The sequence below is a fragment of the Oncorhynchus mykiss genome, chromosome 17, assembly GCF_013265735.2.
Source record: "Oncorhynchus mykiss isolate Arlee chromosome 17, USDA_OmykA_1.1, whole genome shotgun sequence".
NCBI lineage: Eukaryota > Metazoa > Chordata > Actinopteri > Salmoniformes > Salmonidae > Oncorhynchus > Oncorhynchus mykiss.
Genome location: NC_048581.1, coordinates 63,218,861 through 63,240,405, shown reverse-complemented (window position 1 = coordinate 63,240,405; position 21,545 = coordinate 63,218,861). Strand labels below are relative to the sequence as shown.

General features: G+C 41.5%; 1 protein-coding gene and 1 long non-coding RNA gene across 7 annotated transcripts; both read right to left on the bottom strand.

Moving 5' to 3' along the window:
* Positions 1–1,654: 1,654 nt before the first annotated feature.
* On the bottom strand, positions 1,655–8,009 carry LOC110494340 (interferon regulatory factor 6). 2 transcript variants are annotated; one of them, XM_036950417.1, is made up of 9 exons: positions 7,820–8,009; positions 7,674–7,708; positions 6,873–7,055; positions 6,487–6,682; positions 5,365–5,457; positions 4,856–5,104; positions 4,305–4,697; positions 3,429–3,547; positions 1,655–3,294 (listed from the first exon to the last, which is right to left on the bottom strand). In XM_036950417.1, the coding sequence occupies exons 1-9, from the start codon at positions 7,833–7,835 to the stop codon at positions 3,058–3,060; spliced, it is 1,521 nt and encodes a 506-aa protein (XP_036806312.1). In that variant the 5' UTR covers positions 7,836–8,009; the 3' UTR covers positions 1,655–3,057. The 2 variants fall into 2 exon arrangements, with proteins under 2 accessions (XP_036806312.1, XP_021424980.1); XM_021569305.2 differs by lacking the exons at positions 7,674–7,708; positions 7,820–8,009 and adding an exon at positions 7,403–7,661.
* Positions 8,010–13,845: 5,836 nt separating this feature from the next.
* On the bottom strand, positions 13,846–21,217 carry LOC110494339. 5 transcript variants are annotated; one of them, XR_002469266.2, is made up of 5 exons: positions 20,763–21,217; positions 20,142–20,252; positions 15,454–15,613; positions 15,239–15,320; positions 13,846–15,144 (listed from the first exon to the last, which is right to left on the bottom strand). It is a non-coding gene; the product is annotated as an uncharacterized LOC110494339 (long non-coding RNA). The 5 variants fall into 5 exon arrangements; XR_002469265.2 differs by having other exon boundaries at positions 15,454–15,568; XR_002469264.2 differs by having other exon boundaries at positions 15,239–15,568; positions 20,763–20,927; positions 21,075–21,217.
* Positions 21,218–21,545: the final 328 nt, after the last annotated feature.

Genomic DNA, 21,545 nt, shown 5'->3' with positions numbered 1-21,545 from the left:
AGAATTGAATCCGGACGCTGTCACGTTCTGACCTTTATTTCCTTTTTTATTTTTTTATTTAGTATGGTCAGGGCGTGAGTTGGGGTGGGCAGTCTATGTTTGTTTTTCTATGTTTTGGGGCATTTCTTTGTTTCGGCCTAGTATGGTTCTCAATCAGAGGCAGGTGTCATTAGTTGTCTCTGACTGAGAATCATACTTAGGTAGCCTGGGTTGCACTGTTTGTTTGTGGGTGATTGTCTATGTTGATGGCTTTTTTCAGCGCAGCTCGCATTAGCTTCACGGTTGTTATTTTGTTTACTGGTTTTGTATAGTTTTCAGTGTTCAGTACATTCTTTATTAAAGATTTACCATGGACACTTACCACGCCGCATATTGGTCCTCTGATCCTTTTTGCCTCTCCTCTTCATATGAAGAGGAGGACGACCGTGACAGACTCATTTTGGTAATGATAATTTGGAGTGAAAATGTACAAACTTTAGGCGAAAATGTACCACATATTTAAAATAAGACACCGTGCCATAAACTAGGCATCTTAGTCTTTAGAATGTTAGTCGATTTTTGCAGATCCATCATTGTTTTGTAACTCAATTTGCTACTGACATGGTTAAAACTGGTTTCATGAGAATTCCCCCCCCACACACACAGCACTGACCTGTTGTTAGAGTGACATAAGATATCTACATACAGTACCATCATGTATTTCCCTGTGCATCCATCCAGGGAGTGATAGGACAGGAGGCCCCTGAAAAGCCAGCTGCAGCACCAACACACTGAGGCTGAGCTCCATCTCAACATGAGCCTTCTAGAGCACAACCTGCACACCTGCAGCAGGAAGACACCAAGAAACAGCAGGAGATTGTCAAAGGACGGCTCCGTAAGTGTAGTATATTACACACCCACTTGCAGAAAAAAACTGTTGGATTGTGTTACTGTAGTAGTAGGTAAAGGAGTTTCAACTTCTATTTTAACCATGATATTTATTGGTCTATAAATGTGTTAAACTCATCACTAGAGCATCCCTTAGATGAGCAGATTCATCCAGCTATGTCACACCACAGCAACATAAAGCAAAGCATGATGGAAACCAACATCCATAGGTGAGGTCCGAATATGTCTACAATTCACTTTCTCATCTTAGTCATGTCAAACCCAGAGCACCAGCGTAGCAAATCAAATCAATTTATATAGCCCTTCTTACATCAGCTGATATCTCAAAGTGCTGTACAGAAACCCAGCCTAAAACCCCAAACAGCAAGCAATGCAGGTGTAGAAGCACGGTGGCTAGGAAAAACTCCCTTGAAAGGCCAAAACTTAAGAAACATTTATGTCAATGTTTGTCCCCTGGATTCATGCTGTATGTCTCCAACATGTTTATTGGCTCTGCTTGCTTTTAGTCCTATATTATCTTGATACTGATGGAATCGTTCTTTTTTTCCAACAAGAGACGCTGTTGTCCCTGGTTTATCCTGCTGTCTCTGTTCCTGGTAGTCACGTGGCAGCCATTTTGACGTTGTTATTGGCCGATATCCCCACAAGAAGGAAACAGCCGTGGGACCTTTACCAAGTACTTCAAGAACACACAGAGAAGTATCTCTATGACATTACCTCAGCATTGCCATAGGCCCATATGACAAGACCTGGGAACTGGACAAAACTCTGAAGAACTTGCTCTGAGGGTTTTGGGAAATATGTTTATTGCATTTTACTTTTAAATGTTTTCTGTATAGCTCAGTCAACATTATAGCGAAGGATATTTAGCATCCATTGAAAATGTAATCTTGAAGTAAATGTGTATTTCTAATGCATTTTATGGTTACTGCATCATGTTCATGCATACGTGTTTCATCCTTCTATAATAATCAAATACATATGGTGTCAGTATATTAACACACAACCACTTTAATAACTAGACAGTAAAACTGACAAAATACCAGTGAATAAAACACTTGCAGGTATAACTGTCAATTTGAATGAAACCCTTTTTCATTTCGGATTCCCTTCATTTAAAAAAAATCTGATCACTTGCCTAGTTATGGGCGTTTTTCAAAAAATATATACAAATCATTAGGATAAAAGTTATTGAAAAATGAAATGCTATCTAAGCATAAGACTCCATTTACTCTCAAAAGTGCAGCGACACCACTTATACTAATTTCATGGACCAAAACATATGGTTTAAATTCCATAAAATTATAAATGGAGGCTATACATGGTGATAAGGTCTATCAGAAAATAAACAATCCATTTGGTTCACCGAATCCTCTACCTTGACCTGATCTTATCTACTAGTATTAGCATAAACAAACCAGTAAAGGGTATAGGATATATATTGCAGGAACAGTTAGAATGGATCTCAGCAGTCATGATGAGATACAAATGTATAATAACCAATAGAAAGGAAAGATAACTATTAAAGTGTGTATCATAAAAGTTCACATAATGGATTAACCACTTGCATGTTTTTTCTCCAAAAGAAAAAAATATATATAAATATCTACCTTTAGCACTTAAACATATTCTTCATGGGTTAAATACAGGTAGTAGACAAAATGACATGAGCAACAAGGACCAGGACACAGCTTGATAACTGACTGGTATTTTGTAACATGGGGTCAAGGGTTATGCCTGTAACTCATTGACTATGTTCAATGTTGCCTTGCAGCTGACAGGACTTTTGCCCATAATGCCATCCAATGCTCCTCTAATTCTGCCTATATTGAGTACAAGGCCACGGGGCTTTACAACTGCAGACAGACACTATCCATGTTTTACTGACTGCCACAGTAGTAGTCTTACAGTGCCTGTTTAGCAGCATTTACCACAATATATACATGGCTCCTTTCAGAGAACATAATAGCAAAAGAAAGGGGAAAGGCTAAATTGAAGCAATCCCTTTTCCTATTCGGATTAACACGCCTCTATAAACATAAGTACTAGCTTGCTGACTACAGGTCTTCACATAACCCAGCAGTAGAGGCAGCAGTAAGGAGACAGTGTCCAGACAGAGCTGTGTATGAGACTGACTGGCCTGGTAGGGCCATGGTGGACTGGGTAGCTTCACTGGGCGTGCAGGGCCTGGGGCAGGCTCATACCAGCCCCCAGGGGCAGAGCCTGAGGCCAGCCCTCCTGGCCCTGGTGGGTCTGCAGCAGGCGGTACAGCTGCTTCAGGTGGGTAACGATGTTGTCCTTGATGTCCGGGATGGAGATCTGCAGGCGCACGCTGCCGCTGTCGAAGGAGCGCATGCAGTCACCTGAGAACATTTCAGTGATCATACGTGCTACCACAGGGATGATCTGGGTGGGAGCAGAGGGCCAAAGACGAGTCAGTTACAGTGAAGGGACTCAACAGCAAAACACAAGTGTTAAAATAATGAAAAAACAAATGTTTCATTCGTTTTTTATGAATCATTGCCTGCACCGTCTCATACCTGCACCATGATGAGCTTCCTCTCCCTGGGTCTGCTGTCAGGCCACTCCTCTCCAAAGCACAGGTTGATGTCGAACTGAGGAAGGCTGGCCGACTGGCCCCTCTGATGGGCTATTACACCTGCACACATCAAACAATCACAAACAATCACATCACATAGCAAATCAGTCTCACAGCATACACTGAGTGTGCAAAACTTTAAGAACACCTTCCTAATATTGAGTTGCATCCCCTTTTGCCCTCAGAACAGCCTCAATTCGTCAGGGCATGGACTCTACAAGGTGTTGAAAGCATTCCACAGGGATGCTGGCCCTTGTTGACTCCAATTCTTCCCACAGTTGTGTCAAGTTGGCTGGATGTCCTTTAGATGGTGGACCATTCTTGATACACACAGGAAACTGTTGAGCATGAAAAAACCAGCAGCGTTGCAGTTCTTGACATACTCCAACCATTGTGCCTGGCACCTAATACCATACCCTGTTCAAAGGCACTTCAATATTTTGTCTTGCCCATTTACCCTCTAAATGACACACATACACAATCTTTGTCTCAATTGTCTCAAGGCTTAAAAATACCTATTTAACCTGTCTCCTCCCCTTCATCTACACTGATTGAAGTGGTTTTAACAAGTGACATCAATAAGGGATCATGGCTTTCACCTGGTAAGTCTGTCAGGGAAAGTACAGGTGTTCCTAATGTTTTGTCCACTCAGTGCATGCCCTACTATCACACTACCTCCTAAGGGCCCAGCCTAATAGAATATAGAAATATCGATAAGCAAGAAGCTTTGAGAAGAGTGGTATAAAACATTGTTGCTGTAGGAAGGTTAGAGTCCATCTATGCTAAAATGGTCAGTAGGATCGGAGTCAGTACTTACCGCTGAGAAACGACTCCAGACAGAACAGCTTAACCTTCCTCTGCCTCTCTATGAGGTTGGGTGCATTGGGGTTGGGTGCACAGGGGCCTGACCAGTACACCTTGCACTGGCAAAGGCGGACGGCATAGATGTCATGGCCACTGACCTCCAGGATGAGGCCTCGGTCCATGACGTCCAGCAGGCGGTTGGTGAAGACCCTCTGCTTGTCGTTGGCGATGTGCTCGGTAGAGGGGAACCTCAGCTGCTCCAGGCTGATAGGGCCAAACAGCTCTTCCTGGTTGACCATGGGGCCCAGGTCCCCGTAAAACAGCCTGCAGCCCTGGGGATTACTGACTGTCATGGCTGGACACACCTCCTTACCCCGGTACTGGAACTGCACCTCCAGGTCTGTCACTGAGGGAGAAAGAGACAAAAAACACATGTAGATTCAATAAGAGAGGTACTCTTATTAGTTGGTCTGTATTAGTAAACTCCTGTGATACTATATACAATCAATGTATGCAGTCCTATATTTATCTAATGGAGGAGTTAGTGTGTAGTAGTGTACTCACTGGGCAAGGAGCTGATCCACATCTCTGGGGAGGCGAACATCATGTCAGGCATGGGAGGGGAAGGCATGTCAAGTGGAGGAGGGGGCGCCATCTCCTCAGGGGAGGGCTGCATCTCCACATCCAAAGGCTCCTCTTTTGGCCACGGCTTAACCTCCTCTTTGGGCCACACTTCAACTGATGGGGGGCAGCTGGGGGGGTGGAGGGGTGATACTGACCCCGGAGGAGACCACATTAGAGTGGGGCTGGTGCCTGGTCGTTACAGGGGAAAACAAAGCATGATTAGATGACATGTCAAAAACAATACAGGGATATTGATATCAAAACAAGGGGTAAGACAGACAAAAGGGCACTAGGCAGTTGTTTTTGGACCAAGCAAACTGGAAAACATTATCTGGATGCTAGATCTGAACTGTTGTGTGGTTTAGGACAAATGACATGGTAAACATCACAGAAAAACAGTATTAGTGAGGGACAAATAAGAGAGATAAGAGATAATTGACATGACTAACCATTGGATGTTGGATAAGGAGGAAGGGGCTCTGGAGTATCTGGTTCATCTTCATCACAGTCATTTGGCGTCCAGGACCCAGAGTCTGAGGATCCTGATGTGAGAGAGATGAAGAGAAAATGAAAAGAGAGCAAGGGATTCCAAATCCCAATCTAAGCTTCAAAGCTGCTACCATTGGCCATCATTTTAAATAATCATTTGTTCTTAACTGACTTGCCTAGTTAAATAAAATGTTTTTTTTAAATACATAAAATTGACTAACATCGTTGTTGTTAAACTGTACTTTAAAAAAGTCAATTAAAGTCATTCAAGAGTTTTTCTTTATTTTTTACTATTTTCTACATTGTAGAATAATAGTGAAGATATCAAAAGTATGAAATAATACATATGGAATCATGTAGTAACCTAAAAAAAGTGTTAAACAAATCAAAATCTATTTTATATTTGAGATTCTTCAAAGTAGCCAACCTTTGCATTCTATCAAGGAGCTTCATGAGGTAGCAGAGGTAACTCTGGGACTTCCTTTCTTGTGGCAGTCCTCATGAGAGCCAGTTTCATCATAGGGCTTGATGATTTTTGCTACTGCACTTGAAGAAACTTTCAAAAGTTCTTCACATTTTCCAGATTGTTACCTTCATGTCTTAAAGTAATGATTTGCTTATTTGAGCTGTTCTAACCATAATATGGACTTGGTATTTTACCAAATAGGGCTATCTTCTGTATAAAAACACTACCTTGTTACAACACAACTGATTGGCTCAAACACATTAAGAAGGAAATAAATTCCACAAATGAACTTTTAAGAAGGCACACCTGTTAATTGAAATGCATTCCAGGTGACTACCTCATGAATTTGGTTGATAGAATGCCAAGAGTGTGCAAAGCTGTCATCAAGGCAAAGGGGTGGCTACTTTGAAGAATGTCAAATCTAAAATATATTTTGATTTGTTTAACACTTTTTAGGTTACTACATGATTCCATGCGTGTTATTTCATAGTTTTGATGTCTTCACTATTATTGTACAATGTAGAAAATAGTACAAATAAAGAAAAACCCTTGAATGAGTCGGTGTGTCCAAACTTTTGACTGGTACTGTATTTGTATGTCATCCATGGACATTTACCTGGGTTACTGAGGGGCTGTGGGATGTCACAGACATCGTAGATCTTCAGGGGGTTCATGGGGACTTCTTTGGTGCCATCGTAGACAAGGTTGAACTCTCTGCTCTTGTTGAGGGCACAGCGGAGCTGGGCTTTCCACTTGGCAGGGTCAGGGTCATCAATACCCTCCTGGAACTTTCCTGTCTCCACTGCCCAGGCCTGATACAAGGAGAGAGGAGACAGATGAAGAATACCTTTTTTAAGTAATGTTTTACATTTTTTATTATTCTGAGCAGTAGATCTCAGCCTGCATTTTGACTCAGAAAGTGATCTCAGCTCAGAAAAGGTTGGTGACCACTGACCTACATGTATTGTTTCACAAGCTGTAACAGATATCTGCTTTACTAACCTTAAAGATTGTGTTCTCTTCCTCATGCTGGGGGGTGTGGCGCGTAGCGTGTTTCCAGGGGACCCTGAAGCGCTTGTTGTCTCGATCGATCCACACCAGACCTGGGTAGAGCCCACTGTCCACCTGGGCCACTAGCCAGGGCTTGAGCCGAACACGCCGTGGGGTCACCGCCATGCTTTCAATCTGGGGAGGAGGCCACCATGGGAGGGTTAGATATCTACTATCCATATGGTATACTTATATGGATATCCTGACCAAGATATTTAAAAACGTAAACAGTTCTAATAAAAGCACTGTACTAAGAAAACAGTGAGCTGTACGGTCATGATTTAGCTGGCACATCTTGATTGAGGCAGGCACTCACATTATGACCAAGATTACATGGCTATCAAGATTCCAAACAGACTTGGGCCACTAAGTACATAATCATGGTTGGTTTTATGATACTCCTGGTGTGTCTGCAGGACATGTTTCACAGGTCTGTTGAGTATGGAAATAAAGCCATGTCCAATGTTGCTACATTAACTTACCCAAAAACCATAACCATAAAATGACATTTACAGTAAAGCAATGACTTTACTGGCTTTTGTTGTGATAAACCTTTGACTTTTGTTGATGCTTAGTTGCAACCCCTCGCTCGCTCTTACTGTAAATTTGAGCAACATATGAAATACCAGTAAAATAGGCTACTTTTCACGGATAAATTGTTAGTAATGATTTCTAATAACCATCTAGTTACGAACTTTAAACTATTTCAAGGTTGCAAACTAACTAAATGTAGGCGGCCGCTGCGAAACGTACCTGCAGTTGAACGTGACCAGGAAGTAGGCTACTTTCTATCCGGGAGAAAGTAGAACCTCAATCAATTTCAGGGAAATATTATTCTCCAAAACGTTGGAATTTGTATGTCCTTGGCAATCCAGGTAAAAGTAGACTGTATGACTCACGTATACTTCTTATCATGCGAGAACAATTCTGATAATCTTGTCCCCATTAGTTCAGGCCACCCCTTTTCGACTCCCTTCCCGAAACTCAGGTAGAGCTGTGACGTCACAGACGTTTCATTCTTGGCACCCGGCACACCTTTCCAGCTGGTGAAAAAACCCAGCTTACTTTCGGTGGAGCCTTCTTGTGACCATGATGACCAAATGACTCACAATATTTGTTAGAATGTTGTTGCCATAGGTTCTTTAAATTAGCCATATAAAAACCATTAAGACTATTTTGCTGTAAAATGATGTAATTATGTTTGTTGTTTTCAAAAGCAATTTGAAATAAGCAGTTTGGAGCGCAGTCATTTTATTATAGCCTAATTAAAATATGTTAATTTAGTTTTACGCATTTACCCTGTCATTGTAACAAGTACATTATGATAATTTCTACGATACACACTTGTTAATGGTGCAGTCACACCCAGAAACTGCCCACGGGCCTTTTCCCAATGTGTGCGTGCGAGCAGTCTTCACCGCACGAGGCGCTCTTGTCTTGAGGACTTCCCTGAAGTTTCCCAGTTTCCTTACGTGTGCATATATTTATAGGCCAGTGAGATCAGATAGCCTGTGTGTGTGTGTGTGTGTGTGTGTGTGTGTGTGTGTGTGTGTGTGTGTGTGTGTGTGTGTGTGTGTGTGTGTGTGTGTGTGTGTGTGTGTGTGTGTGTGTGTGTGTGTGTGTGTGTGTGTGTGTGAGAGAGAGTTTTCAAGATTAAGGATTTAAGACTGATGGTCAATTGAAAATACAACTGAAAAAGCATTATTAGCAAAGAACACATTTTGCCATTCAATTGAAAATATGTGTTATTTACTTTATTCAAACATGTGAAGTCTATACAATATTTTTTTGTTGGTATTTTGCAATTTAGCTTTGGATGTCATTACAGTGGTCTCAACCAATGACTGATAGGCTACATTTCTTCATATGTCAGGGTTGGTGGCAGGTGAGGGACATCCCATGTTTTTGATGTTGCTCTGCACATAGTCTCAAAGCTCCTGTCTCTCTGTAATGCATTGAAATGGCCAAACAAGGAACAGATTGTTCAGGGCCAAAACATTTCACTGACATCATAGGCAATTGAGGTTGGCCTCCAAACCAAGTCTATTGTGTACTTTAGAATTTGAGATGGTGATACAGAAAGGGGAATCTCACCGAGAAACAGGGGCAAAGTGAAGCACGGGAACCAAATATTGGATTGTGTCTCTATTAAGAAATAGGCTACTTAAAACATGAAAACCATCTACAGACTATGCAAACACATTTTATCTAGATTCATGATGAAGTCAAGTCACTGAAGCCACTCACACAGTATGTCTTTTTAATTTCAGAGGTGGAATCAGAGAATTCCTCATGAATGCAATCACTCCAGACAACAGAATTGTACAAACAGATGTATCATACACACATATGATATGATTGTTCATAGACAAAATGTAATATTAGTTATTTACTTCTGACTGGTAAAGCAGTGCTACACATACTAACCATATATACAAGCAAGTGTACTTTGATTGGACATGGATGAGTACCCCACTTTTACAAAAGTTGTGTAGGTGACAACTGAGGCAGTCATTACTGTATGCAACATTTGGATACGCCCATGTAGGATAACGGGTTCAGCTCACGAAACAGACAAAAATGTTAAAATATACTAATATGATTGGTATACATTTTGGTTATCCCTCGATCTCTCTGGGCCAAGTTTTTAACATTGCAACAAGGCCTAAAGAAAGAACCAGACCCCAAATGCTTTGCTTTACTTGCTGTAGGTGATCTTTGTCTAATCAATGGATCCTCTCTCTCTATTCAATTAAAGAGCTTTATTGGCAAGGGAAACATATTGCCAAAGCAAGTGAAATAAACAATAAAAGATGTACAGTAAACATTACACTTACAAAAGCTCCAAAAGAATAAAGACATTTCAAATGTCATAAATGTCTATATACAGTGTTGTAATGATATGCAAATAGTTCAAGTACAAAAGGGAAAATAAATAAACATCTCTCTGTCTCGTTAATACTTGACATAAGTCTGGATGCCCTCCATGAACTCCTCCAGGGACAGCTCACCTGACAGACACACACACACCTTATTGATAGGCACATATACCATATCTACATGAAAGTCATGAAAAGTAAACACTGTGGCACTAATAGAATGTGGAACCTGTACATTGAGGCGAAGAATCTTACCAACTCCATTGATGTTGATCTTGTCAAACACCATGTTGGTAAAGTCCTCGGCTGACATCTCATACTTTACTTCATTGATGGCACGGATGGACTAGTATGGAAGCAGGATACTCACAAAAAAAAGGGTTGAGCCTTCTACAAAAAGGCTCCAAAACATTTATCAATGTACTGTATATGGCAACATGTATGCCTTTAACATTATATACTATACTCTAGTCTAGTTAAAGTACTTGTGCTAAAGAGGGAGGCTTGCTCGGCTGGTGCTAGCACATGTGCAGATCAAATGCACCGCTGGAACGCAGATCAAGGTGTTCTAATAATTCTGAAGATTGCTCAGAAAACCAGCTGTTTTAATCTTGATTAAGATCAGCAGAGTAAAGTGTTGACATGACTATTGCATAATCTGCCTATTGCCATAATCAGTTTAATATCAAATTATTTGTGTGCATGTAAACATACTCAATATGTCAGTTGAGTTTGGCTCCTTACATCCATACATTTTTGGGGATTGTGAATGGATTTTCCCAAATATATTCTGATATCCATGGAACACAGGTATTGTCACCTGTCTGTGTAAAAGGACTGTACTCAAGCATTGGCAAGATGGTGATCCCTGGATTTTCTTTCAGGTGGGATACGCCTGGGCAGAGTCCATCGAGGGAACTGGTTCAAACAGACGCCTCCTTGACAGGCTGGGGAGCAATATTGTGGGGGAGGGTGGCCAGTGGGACATGGAGCCCCAGCTGGTCCAAACTCCACATCAACATGCTGGAGTTGAGAGCAGTTCAACTAACTCTGTTCAACTTTCTCCCACAACTGTGGGACAAACATGTGCTGGTACAGACAGCACCACAGTGGTAGAGTACATAATCCACCAAGGGGTTCTGGGTTCCATCCACTGCCACCAGATGGCATATACCCTTCTGCTGTGTCTACAGAATCTGGCCTCACTAAGAGTTGTACACCTCCCAGGGATTCTGAACACATTAAGGCAGACATGCTGTCCAAGGAAGGCCCTCCGGAAGGAGAGTGGCGCCTACATCCCAGAATAGTGAGTTGCATGTGGGGATTCTTTGGGGAAGCGGAGGTGGATTTGTTTGGCTCAGAGAGGAACCCACAGTGCCCCCTCTGGTTCTTGATATCCAACCCCCCCGGACCACTCAGTCTAGATGCCTTTGCCAACGAGTGGCTGAGAAAGAGGCTACACGCCTTCCCCCGGATCCCGCTGATTCCAGCAATTTTGGACAGAATCAGGGAAGCGAGCCACATGGTCCTTCTGATTGCCCCGAGATGCCACTGGTTCAGCACAATACTGTCACTCCTAGTGGGGACAGCATTGGAACTACCTCGGAGGCCGGGCCTATTGTCACAGGCGGAGGGCACATTGTGGAGGGCGGAGGGAACGAAAATTGTCTAATTTAGATCTTGAGCCCTCTGTTGTTAACATCTTACAGAGTGACAGGGCCCCCTCCACCACGTCAACCTATGACACGAGGTGACGGGTCCTGCCAGTGGTGTGCGGAGCAGGGGGTTGAGGCAGAATCTTGCGGCATAGGATCTTTGTTCCAGCTCTTGAGGTCTTTGTTTGATGCTGGCAGGGCTTTATCCACACTTAAGGTATATGTAGCAGCCATATCAGCATGTCATGATGAAGAGTAGGATGGGCCGCTTGGCAGCCACCCGCTCATGGCCAGGTTTCTTAAGGTAGTCCCGTCGATTACGCCCCTCAAGAGCCCCCTCAGTTCCCAAATGTGATTTGAATCTGGTTCTTGGAGTACTATCCAGACCTCCCTTCCAACCAAAAGACTTGAAACATCTCTCTCTTAAGACAGCATTTCTGGTGGCCATCGCCTCTACCAATAGGGTTGGCAAGCTCCATGCTTTGCCTATTAATAATGAGTGTTATCGGCTAGGGCCGGGTAAGGCGAGCGTTACCCTGCGGCCTAATCCCGCCTTCCTACCAAAGGTCCTGCCCCCAGGTCATGTGAACAGGGAAATGGTGCTAACAGCCTTATCCACCTCCATGCCCCCTGGGGCTCATGTTGATGTACGCACTCTGTGTCCTGTGAGATCCCTAAACAAGTACATGGAGCGGAATCAGGTGATCCGTCACTCTGATCAGCTGTTTGTGTGCTTTGTAGATACAGGGAAAGCCTCTCTCAAAGTGGATTGTAGAAATTATCCTGCAAGTTATAGTTTTGCAAACCGTTGCTATAGTTCAGGTATTGCATTACTTATAATCAGCTTTTGAAATAACAATAACAAAACTATTAACTCGCTAGCCAGCTTGCATGCTCTCTGTTTTCCCACTCTGCTCTCCAACTTAAGCCACCCTCCCATTAGTTCCTTGAACCAACATTTCTTAGCACTACCATAACATACTTGATTGATTACATATGTCCTGAGACCTAAACTAAGTAAGAGATGGTTTACTGTGTCATGATACTGAGAATCAAACTGAATAATAGCACAATTTTGCCACATAAATTACCCCTTTCTTTTCTATAGGTATGTTGGATGCTGCACTGGATTGAATCAAGGAGCTAAAGCCCCAAGTCCAACAGCTCTCTGTTCACCATCTCCAGCTCCAAAGATTCTGTGCACCCAATGAGGACTTCAGGTTCTATACCCGGTTCCACTCAGAGGTCTTCATGGTGTTCTGGGAGTCCATTGCCCCCTCTGCCTCCAGGTTAATCTAGGCCCAGAAGGCTGGAATGGGAAGCGCATCACCAAGCCCCAACAGAAAGCTGCCACTCATTGGCAAGTTTTTTTCTTTACTGCTGTCGAGTAGCAGCTGGGCTGAAGGAGGTGTTGGCGGACATCTTTAGTGTGAGTGTCCCTACAGTGCTTTACTGCCGTCGAGTAGCAGCTGGGTTGAAGGAGGTTTTGGCGGACATCTTTGGTGTGAGTGTCCCTACAGTGAGCTGCGTTAAAATAACCTGGATCTATATCTTGTCTTGGGCTCTGTGCCCATTTGGATGTCCAGGAAGCAGGTGCAGGATACCATGCCTGACAAGTACAAGGTGTTCTGTCCAGAGGTCAGAGTTATCATGGACTGCACAGAGCTGAGATGTGCCAACCTCTCCTCTCTGACATTACAGTCAGAGACTTTTTCATCTTACAAAAACCACACCACCTTTATTAAGGGCCTGATTTGGATTGCACCAAGCTTATCACTGGATCCATCTCTGATCAGGAGATCACGTGTCTCTCTGGAATCCCCAAGCTGTTTGAGCCTGGTGATGGATGCATAGCAGACAAGGGGTACATCATAGATAGGATGCAGTCAGATGTGGGGGCAACACTCATCATTCCCCCAATCAAAAGAGAAACTGCTAACATGGAAGGACACTGAGTGAACGCAAGCTATTTCGCATCTGAGAGTGCTAGTGGAGAGTCATTAGGAGGGTGAAGAAGTACCATATCTGGGACATGATTATCCCACTCATTCTGGCAGGCTCTGTCAACTGTGGACGAACTGCTGCTTAATGAACTACCAGGGCCCTCTGGATCTCAAGGGTGATAAGCAAGTGTGAAAATATGCTCAAGCAAGGCAGTGCAAACACACAATACAAATCAATGATTGATTTAAGTTCAATTAATTTGGTTATTATAAATAACAGCTTTATACCTACATGTACATGTGTTTTTTTGTGATTATTATAAATTGATCTATTAGACAAGACATGAATTTGGGAAAATTTGTATATTGAATATGTCGTTTTTATGAATAAGATGGGTGTTTTGGGGTTTAGTGTTTGCATAATTCATTAATCTATTAGAGAACATCCTTTTTTAATTTAAAGATTTTATTCAATAAATACATTTGATTATTCATTCAGTGACCTGTTATATTAAGCCGGTCATAAAATAACAAACAATTCAATTAGTTGAATAATTGCTTACATTTACATTTTAGTCATTTAGCAGATGCTCTTATCCAGTGACTTCCAGTAGTGAGTGCATACATTTTCATTCTTTCACGACGTACTGGTCCCCCTGTGGGAATCAAACCCACAACCCTAGCATTGCAAACGTCATGTTCAACCAACTGAGCCACATGTGATAGACAAACAAGATCACACAATTCATTCATTCAAATAATTTACTCTACATACAATTTTGATTAGTTAAATACATTACATGTACATTGCCTTGGGCAACAATGTTACAGTGGCCTGCCAAGTGGGATTGGCTCACCTGCTACACTACATCTTAAAGTACACATCCATGTAGGTGTAGAAGTAGTCAAGTTTCTCTCATCTCTGCTATCAAAGCATCATCTCTCAACTCTCTCTACTGTAATATCACTTCTAGTGCTTGTAACAAAGTCGCATCAATCTAAACCGGTTACAGCCAGTTGGCCCTGGACTTGCCAGTGATATTTGTGGCTGTGATTGAGCTTGGCCGGGCCATTGACAAACTTAATGTGCTTCGCATCAGTTACACTCAACATCAGGGCACTTGATCTCGGCTAGCCTGAAGGGTGGCGCTGCAGAAGGGTCATAAACTTTCCCGTCAGGGTATGCCCCAAGATAGGGTGCATCTGGGTTCACAATGAAATCACAAGGTTTGACCGAGACATTAAACAATTCAGAGTAGTTCTATAGAACCTCTGGCTCAAACCCCTTTCTCATAGCTTCGGTTTGCCGCTCACTTTTAAGCATTCTCATGGCTAGGGCATGGCGAGATGACACCCCACGCAAGTGGCATGCCTCACTAAACTGGGTAGCAGTCACACGTGGTTTCCTAATTTCTTCCATAGTGGATGGGCAGACTGCTCGACTGTGCCATTCTCAATAGTAGATGACAATGATGGTGGCTCCTTTAAGCTCTCCATGTGGTAAAACTGAGTGCAAGTAGGGACAAAGTTTAAATGACTGTTTATTTTACTGGGAGTTGGGGGAAAGCAGGAGCATCTGAATGCATTAGAATCTCTGGTGACAGTAAGGGGACACTAATATGACAGCACTGGACCAAATTGAGAGTCATTTCTTCCAATCCATGCAACACCTTGGCAATGACAGGCTGTGGTCTCATGCTCCTCAAACTTGGTCCAGCAGACAGCACTGTCATGTCAGGAAGGGTCCCTGAAACACAAAAAAGAAGCATAAACAAGAAATGAATGTCAGCCAAGATTGTAAACTTTAGCCAATGTGTGAGCGTAAGACAATTGTAACTCACCAGGGATTCCTTGGTAAAGAGTGTTTTTTATGCCACTCCTGCCTGATGTCCTTGGCTTTCTCACAAGCATTTCATCAGTGGGCTCCGGTAAAAAAAAATAAAGATTCAGGATGAATGTAAAACAATGTGCAGTAATATGAGTTTACAAAAATGCTAAATGTGTCTTCTCTATGACAATATGAAAAATTATCTCAATTTCAAAACTTGGCCTGTACCATGACTGCAGTACCCATGTGCAAGGCAATGGTGGTGGCACGGTCTTCAACCCCATTGTGGTGTAATGTGCAGTTTGAAAGAGTAGAGGCACCAGATTGCACAAAGCTCTCCCAGCTGCACATGAACAGAAGTGGTTTACAATGACGGGCTCCTTGGGTGCTTGCAATGTAGGGAAAAAATGTATCACATAGTTGTTCAAGAACAGTGTATGACATCTGCAGCAGCAAGGTCATGGTTCCTTCTCTTCAATTCTCACATTAAAATGGAATAAAAGTTTACTATACTACATTTGAATGTTATGTTGACAACAATCAATTGATGTATACTAGTAAGTTAACATTGCTACTCTTAACGTTACTGAGATTTGTCTAGCTAGCTAGCGAGCTACATTGCTAGCTAGAAACAAATAATAGATTACAGTGGCTGGACAAATAGTTAACGTTAATTAGTTAGCTAGCTAAGTGTGACAAATATAAAGGCGTTGCAGTTGACGTATGACGCCTCCTGGTGGCCATATTGCATTAATTCTTCCGACAAATACAGCCGTGTGGATACCCCAAACTACATGATAACGGCAAAGATGTTTTAATTCTATCTGTGATAACAGTGCCTAAAACGAGTTGATTCATTACCACGGTCATTTTTCGTGGACTATCGTGGCTTTCGTGGCTGCTCTAACAAGGCAGGAAAGACAACGGGAAAAAATATGTTTACAGATTCCCTGCAATCATGAAACATTATAGGTGATATGAGAAGACTCAAGAACTGTCAGAAAAGAAGAAGAAACAAGTTTGCCAGTCAAGACCTGAACCCAGACAGCTGTCAGTACAGGGTCTGCTACAATAATTTCATCACTGGGAAGTCAAGTCTGATCGATTTAGAGTTTAGTTTAGCTGTTATGCTAACCAGGTGTTAACAACAAAAGTAACCTAACCAAAATGTGCTAGCTAGCTAGCTAGAGATAGCTTGTAGACCAGCTAATGTTAATAGCATGTGTCACGAGATTATATATTTTTTTTACCAAAGAAATTGATTGCATGCCTATCATCGCATGTGCAGACTAATGTAAGGCTACTATTCCTAATGTGATGAGTACATTGGATAGTGATAATTTAGGCTATCAATTTAAGCTATCAATAAGCAAGTAATGGCATAGGCTATATCAGAGATGTTTATTTGCTTTGCACAGGAACAATGTGGCCTTTGATAAACATTTCATGCAAATCTACTACACTTTATATGACCGGAGACATTAACATATGCTTTCTTTTAATACGATAGTAGCCTAGGCCTACTCTACTGACACTGACAACAGATCAATAAAAACAACCTTCCCTTGAATGCAACCAATCTAGGCCGAAAAGTGGACCTGGCTAGAAGGGATCCAGTTTGTGTTAAATTAAGATCAAAAGTCTTTCTGGGGGTGCATTTTAGCTAACCCTAACCCTTTTCCAAACCTAATTCTCCTAACCAGCAACGTTAATTCTCCTAATCTGCTACGAAATATCAAATATTACTTAATTTGACAAAAGCTGGATCCCTTCTAGCCATGACCATGAAAATGGGAGACGCAAATTGTACAATATGACATCCATATAGCCTGGAGAACATTATTGTCCAAAAAACTCCAGTGGTTATCATATATTCACATAATAACCCATTGAGAATTTGTTGAACATTTTACTCATAAGAGGGAAAATATATGGAAATAGGACAACCTGCTGTGTGACTATTGGCTGTTCCAGCCCAACAATAGATTTAATCTTTATATGACACTAAAACACCTGTATGAATTAAACACAACCAAACACTTAAGTGATGGTACAGGTGCCCCGAAGAAGTGATATTTTAACATCAGAAGTGCTTTTCATTTGTTTATGTACTAATTGAGGTTCACCAGCTGACCTATCAAGTAGAGGTCGACCGATTATGATTTTTCAAAGCTGATACCGATTTTTGAAGGACCAAAAAAAAAAGCTGATACCGATTAATCGGCCGATTTAAAAAACATTTATTTGTAACAATGACAATTACAACAATACTGAATGAACACTTATTTTAACTTAATATAATACATCAATAAAATCAATTTAGCCTCAAATAAATAATGAAACATGTTCAATTTGGATGAAATAATGCATAAACAAAGTGTTGGAGAAGAAAGTAAAAGTGCAATATGTAACAAAGCTAACGTTTAAGTTCCTTGCTCAGAACATGAGAACATATGAAAGCTGGTGGTTCCTTTTAACACGAGTCTTCAATATTCCCAGGTAAGAAGTTTTAGGTTGTAGTTGTTATAGGAATTATAGGACTATTTCGCTCTATACGATCTGCATTTCATATACCTTTTGACTATTGGATGTTCTTATAGGCACTTTATTATTGCCAGTGTAACCGTATAGCTTCCATCCCTCTCCTCGCCCCTACCTGGGCTCGAACCAGGAACACATCGACAACAGCCACCCTCGAAGCAGCGTTACCCATACAGAGCAAGGGGAACAACCACTCCAAGTCTCAGAGCGAGTGATGTTTGAAACGCTATTAGCGCACACCCCACTAACTAGCTAGCCATTTCACATCGGTTACACCAGCCTAGTCTCGGGAGTTGACAGGCTTGAAGTCATAAACAGCTCAATGCTTGAAGCACAGCGAAGAGCTGCTGGCAAAACGCACAAAAGTGCTGTTTGAATGAATGCTCACGAGCATGCTGGTGCCTACCACCGCTCAGTCAGACTGCTCTATCAAATCATAGGCTTAATTATAACATAATAACGCACAGAAATACGAGCCTTAGGTCATTAAGATGGTCGAATCCGGAAACTATCATCTCGAAAACAAGACGTTTATTCTGTCAGTGAAATACTGAACCGTTCCGTATTTTATCTAACGGGTGGCATCCATAAGTCTAAATATTCCTGTTACATTGCACAAACTTCAATCTTATGTCATAATTACGTAAAATTCTGGCAAATTAGGCAGCCCAAACTGTTGCATATACATTGACTCTGCGTGCAATGAACGCAAGACAAGTGACACAATTTCACCTGGTTAATATTGCCTGCTAACGTGGATTTCTTTTAGCTAAATATGCAGGTTTAAAAATATATACTTCTGTGTATTGATTGTAAGAAATGCATTGATGTTTATGGTTAGGTACAGTCGTGCAACGATTGTGCTTTTTTCCCAAATGCGCTTTTGTTAAATCATCCCCCGTTTGGCGAAGTTGGCTGTCTTTGTTAGGAAGAAATAGTCTTCACAGTTCACAACGAGTCATGTTAGCAGGCAATATTAACTAAATATGCAGGTTTAAAAATATATACTTGTGTATTGATTTTAAGAAAGGCATGGATGTTTATGGTTAGGTACACATTGGAGCAACGACAGTCCTTTTTCGCAAATATGCACCGCATCGATTATATGCAATGCAGGACACGCTAGATAAACTAGTAATATCATCAACCATGTGTAGTTAACTAGTGATTATGATTTATTGCTTGTTTTTTATAATATAAGTTTAATGCTAGCTAGCAACTTACCTTGGCTTCTTACTGCATTCGCGTAACAGGCAGTCTCCTCGTGGAGTGCAATGTAATCAGGTGGTTAGAGCGTTGGACTATTAACCGAAAGGTTGCAAGATCGAATCCCCGAGCTGACAAGATAAAAATCTGTCATTCTGCCCCTGAACAAGGCAGTTAACCCACCGTTCCTAGGCCGTCATTGAAAATAAGAATGTGTTGTTCTTAACTGACTTGCTTAGTTAAATAAAGGATAAATAAAGGTGTAAATATTTTTTGGGGCCAAATTGGTATCCAAAAATACAGATTTCCGATGAAAACTTGAAATCGGCCCTAATTAATCGGCCATTACAATTAATCGGTCGACCTCTACTATCAAGACACCCATGTCGACTGGAATCCCACTGTGAAAATGAGCAATGCTGCAGAATCATCAGCTTCTACTACTTCGTCCTTTTCCAGAAATGAAAGGAGGCACCCCTCAGTTTTACAAGATGGTTGTCATATGCTGTGCTTTGAACTTCCTGAATGATTATTTTGTGCCATTTGAGTAGAGCACCTTGTTGTCATGACAAAAGTGCCCCCTTAAACCGTATATATAAAATGTCATTTGGAACGTGTAAACAACTATTGTTTATGATATGGTAAACATCCTGTACTTTAATAAATTGGCTATATATTGTATATGGGTGAAATTAAAAGTATGTTGTAATCTCTGCTTTGCCTAGCCCCATTGAATAAAAAGTAGTTCTTATAGCCCAACTATTTTATTTATTTTACAGTTTAAACACATTTAGCATAGACAATGTAATTGTTGTGGTAGTCTTAGGCAAACCATCTTCATTATCACATTAGCACCTCCAAGTGCCACTCAGACCTGGTAGAAATGTATCTGACATTGACCTTTGTGGTAGTAGTTGTGTTCATGTTTTAAGATAATCATCCCATAATTTCCTGCTTCCAGACATTTCACCAACTAGATTACAAGGGTTGGATTTGCACTGAACGATTTCATGTCAGCACAAGGCATGTACAAAATCCAGTATATTAATTAGCCCCAAATACATTGTCTACTGGTATTGTTTTTACAGGGTTGGCCTGCTCCAGTTGTAATAGGTTTATACATTGTGTGTGAGTTTTAAACTGTATTTTTGTTCACAAAATATGCTTACATAGGTACACTTATAATCCATGGTATAGAAGGATGTACCCTCATTCTCTCGGACAGTCATTGGGACCTCTTCATCTGCAGACAGGGTTTTTTAAGTCTCTCTGTACCTGAGCTGAGGACAGAAAACATCAAAGAAACAGGCTACATTATACTCTACTTAGAAAGCACTGAATATTATGTTGCTATATATCTCTGTCCTTATAGTTTTTCTCCCTAGGGACTGTAACTGGAGAATATTTTCATAATGTCCTCCCACAAAGGTACCTGCCCTATCCAGAGTAGCCTACTCTCCCTTCTCCGACAGCTGGAAATGCTAGCGAATCCTTTCACCCTCTTCCATTGGCTGTTACTGTTATAGCTAGGTATCTAGCCACAATTGCATTTAGAGTTACAACGATAAATACTTACGATAGCTGGCTAACTAGATACTATGAAGCTAGCAAGCTGGTGATATTTAATTAACTTAGCTAGATATACAGTATGTAAAGTTAGCTAACTAGACGAACAATACGTTACGTAGCAGCTCATTTTAGTTAGCCTGAGGCAGCACACTAAGTTTCTGTAGCAAGCTAGCTAGCTAATAATACATATTTTTGATCATTTTCAAAATATATTTACTCACTAGAATAGGTTCTCCCACTGCCTCCGTTTTCTGGGTCCTTAGAAAAATGAATTACTATAATGGTCAATGTTTCCAGTGGTAGCACAACCCAGCCAGCCATGTGAACAGTTGAAGGGCTTCCAACAGACTGACTTTGGTCTTCCAACATGGCGTCTGATGCGGTTGCTAGGTGATTTGTGACACAAAAGCAAGCCCTCTAATAAGTAACGTTAGCGCTAACCAATTTGGTAATGTCTTAGCTACTGTTAGCTTGCTAGCAAAGTTGGCTAGTTAGCTATCTATCTCAACTGGTCGCTTCAAGTACTAACTTACATTGATAGTTGAATATATATTGTTTGTGGAAGAACTTGTATCCTTATCAAGTTTAGATCTCTTCACCTGGGAATGTTCGTAAACGATATTAGCCACATCACTCATGGCAAATTGAGCAGTGACTAGGTAAACTCGATAACCGGATATCGTCATACATTCCTTGTCGTGGGAGGACGTTTTCTATAGGGGGCGTGAAAAAAAGCCTCTGGATGTTGGCGGGAACTGAAACACGCTGTCGTACACGGCAACCCAGAGCATCCCAAACATGCTCAATGGGTGGCATGTCTGGTGAGTATGCAGGCCATGGAAGAACTGGGACATTTTCAGCTTACATGAATTGTGTACAGATCCTTGCAGGATTCATCAGTGAAGAGAACACTTCTCCCGTGTGCCAGTCATTGAAGGTGAGCAGACCCTGGTGATGACAACGAGCATGCAGATGAGCTTCTCTGAGACGGTTTCTGACAGTTT

Excerpts from the sequence above, each read along its gene's own strand:
- LOC110494340 (XM_036950417.1), bottom strand. Across the intron at positions 4,698-4,855 it reads GTGGATCAGCTCCTTGCCCA|TGACAGACCTGGAGGTGCAG; the intron begins GTGAGTACACTA and ends TTTCTCCCTCAG. Across the intron at positions 3,548-4,304 it reads TCTGGAGTCGTTTCTCAGCG|GTGTAATAGCCCATCAGAGG; the intron begins GTAAGTACTGAC and ends TGATGTGTGCAG.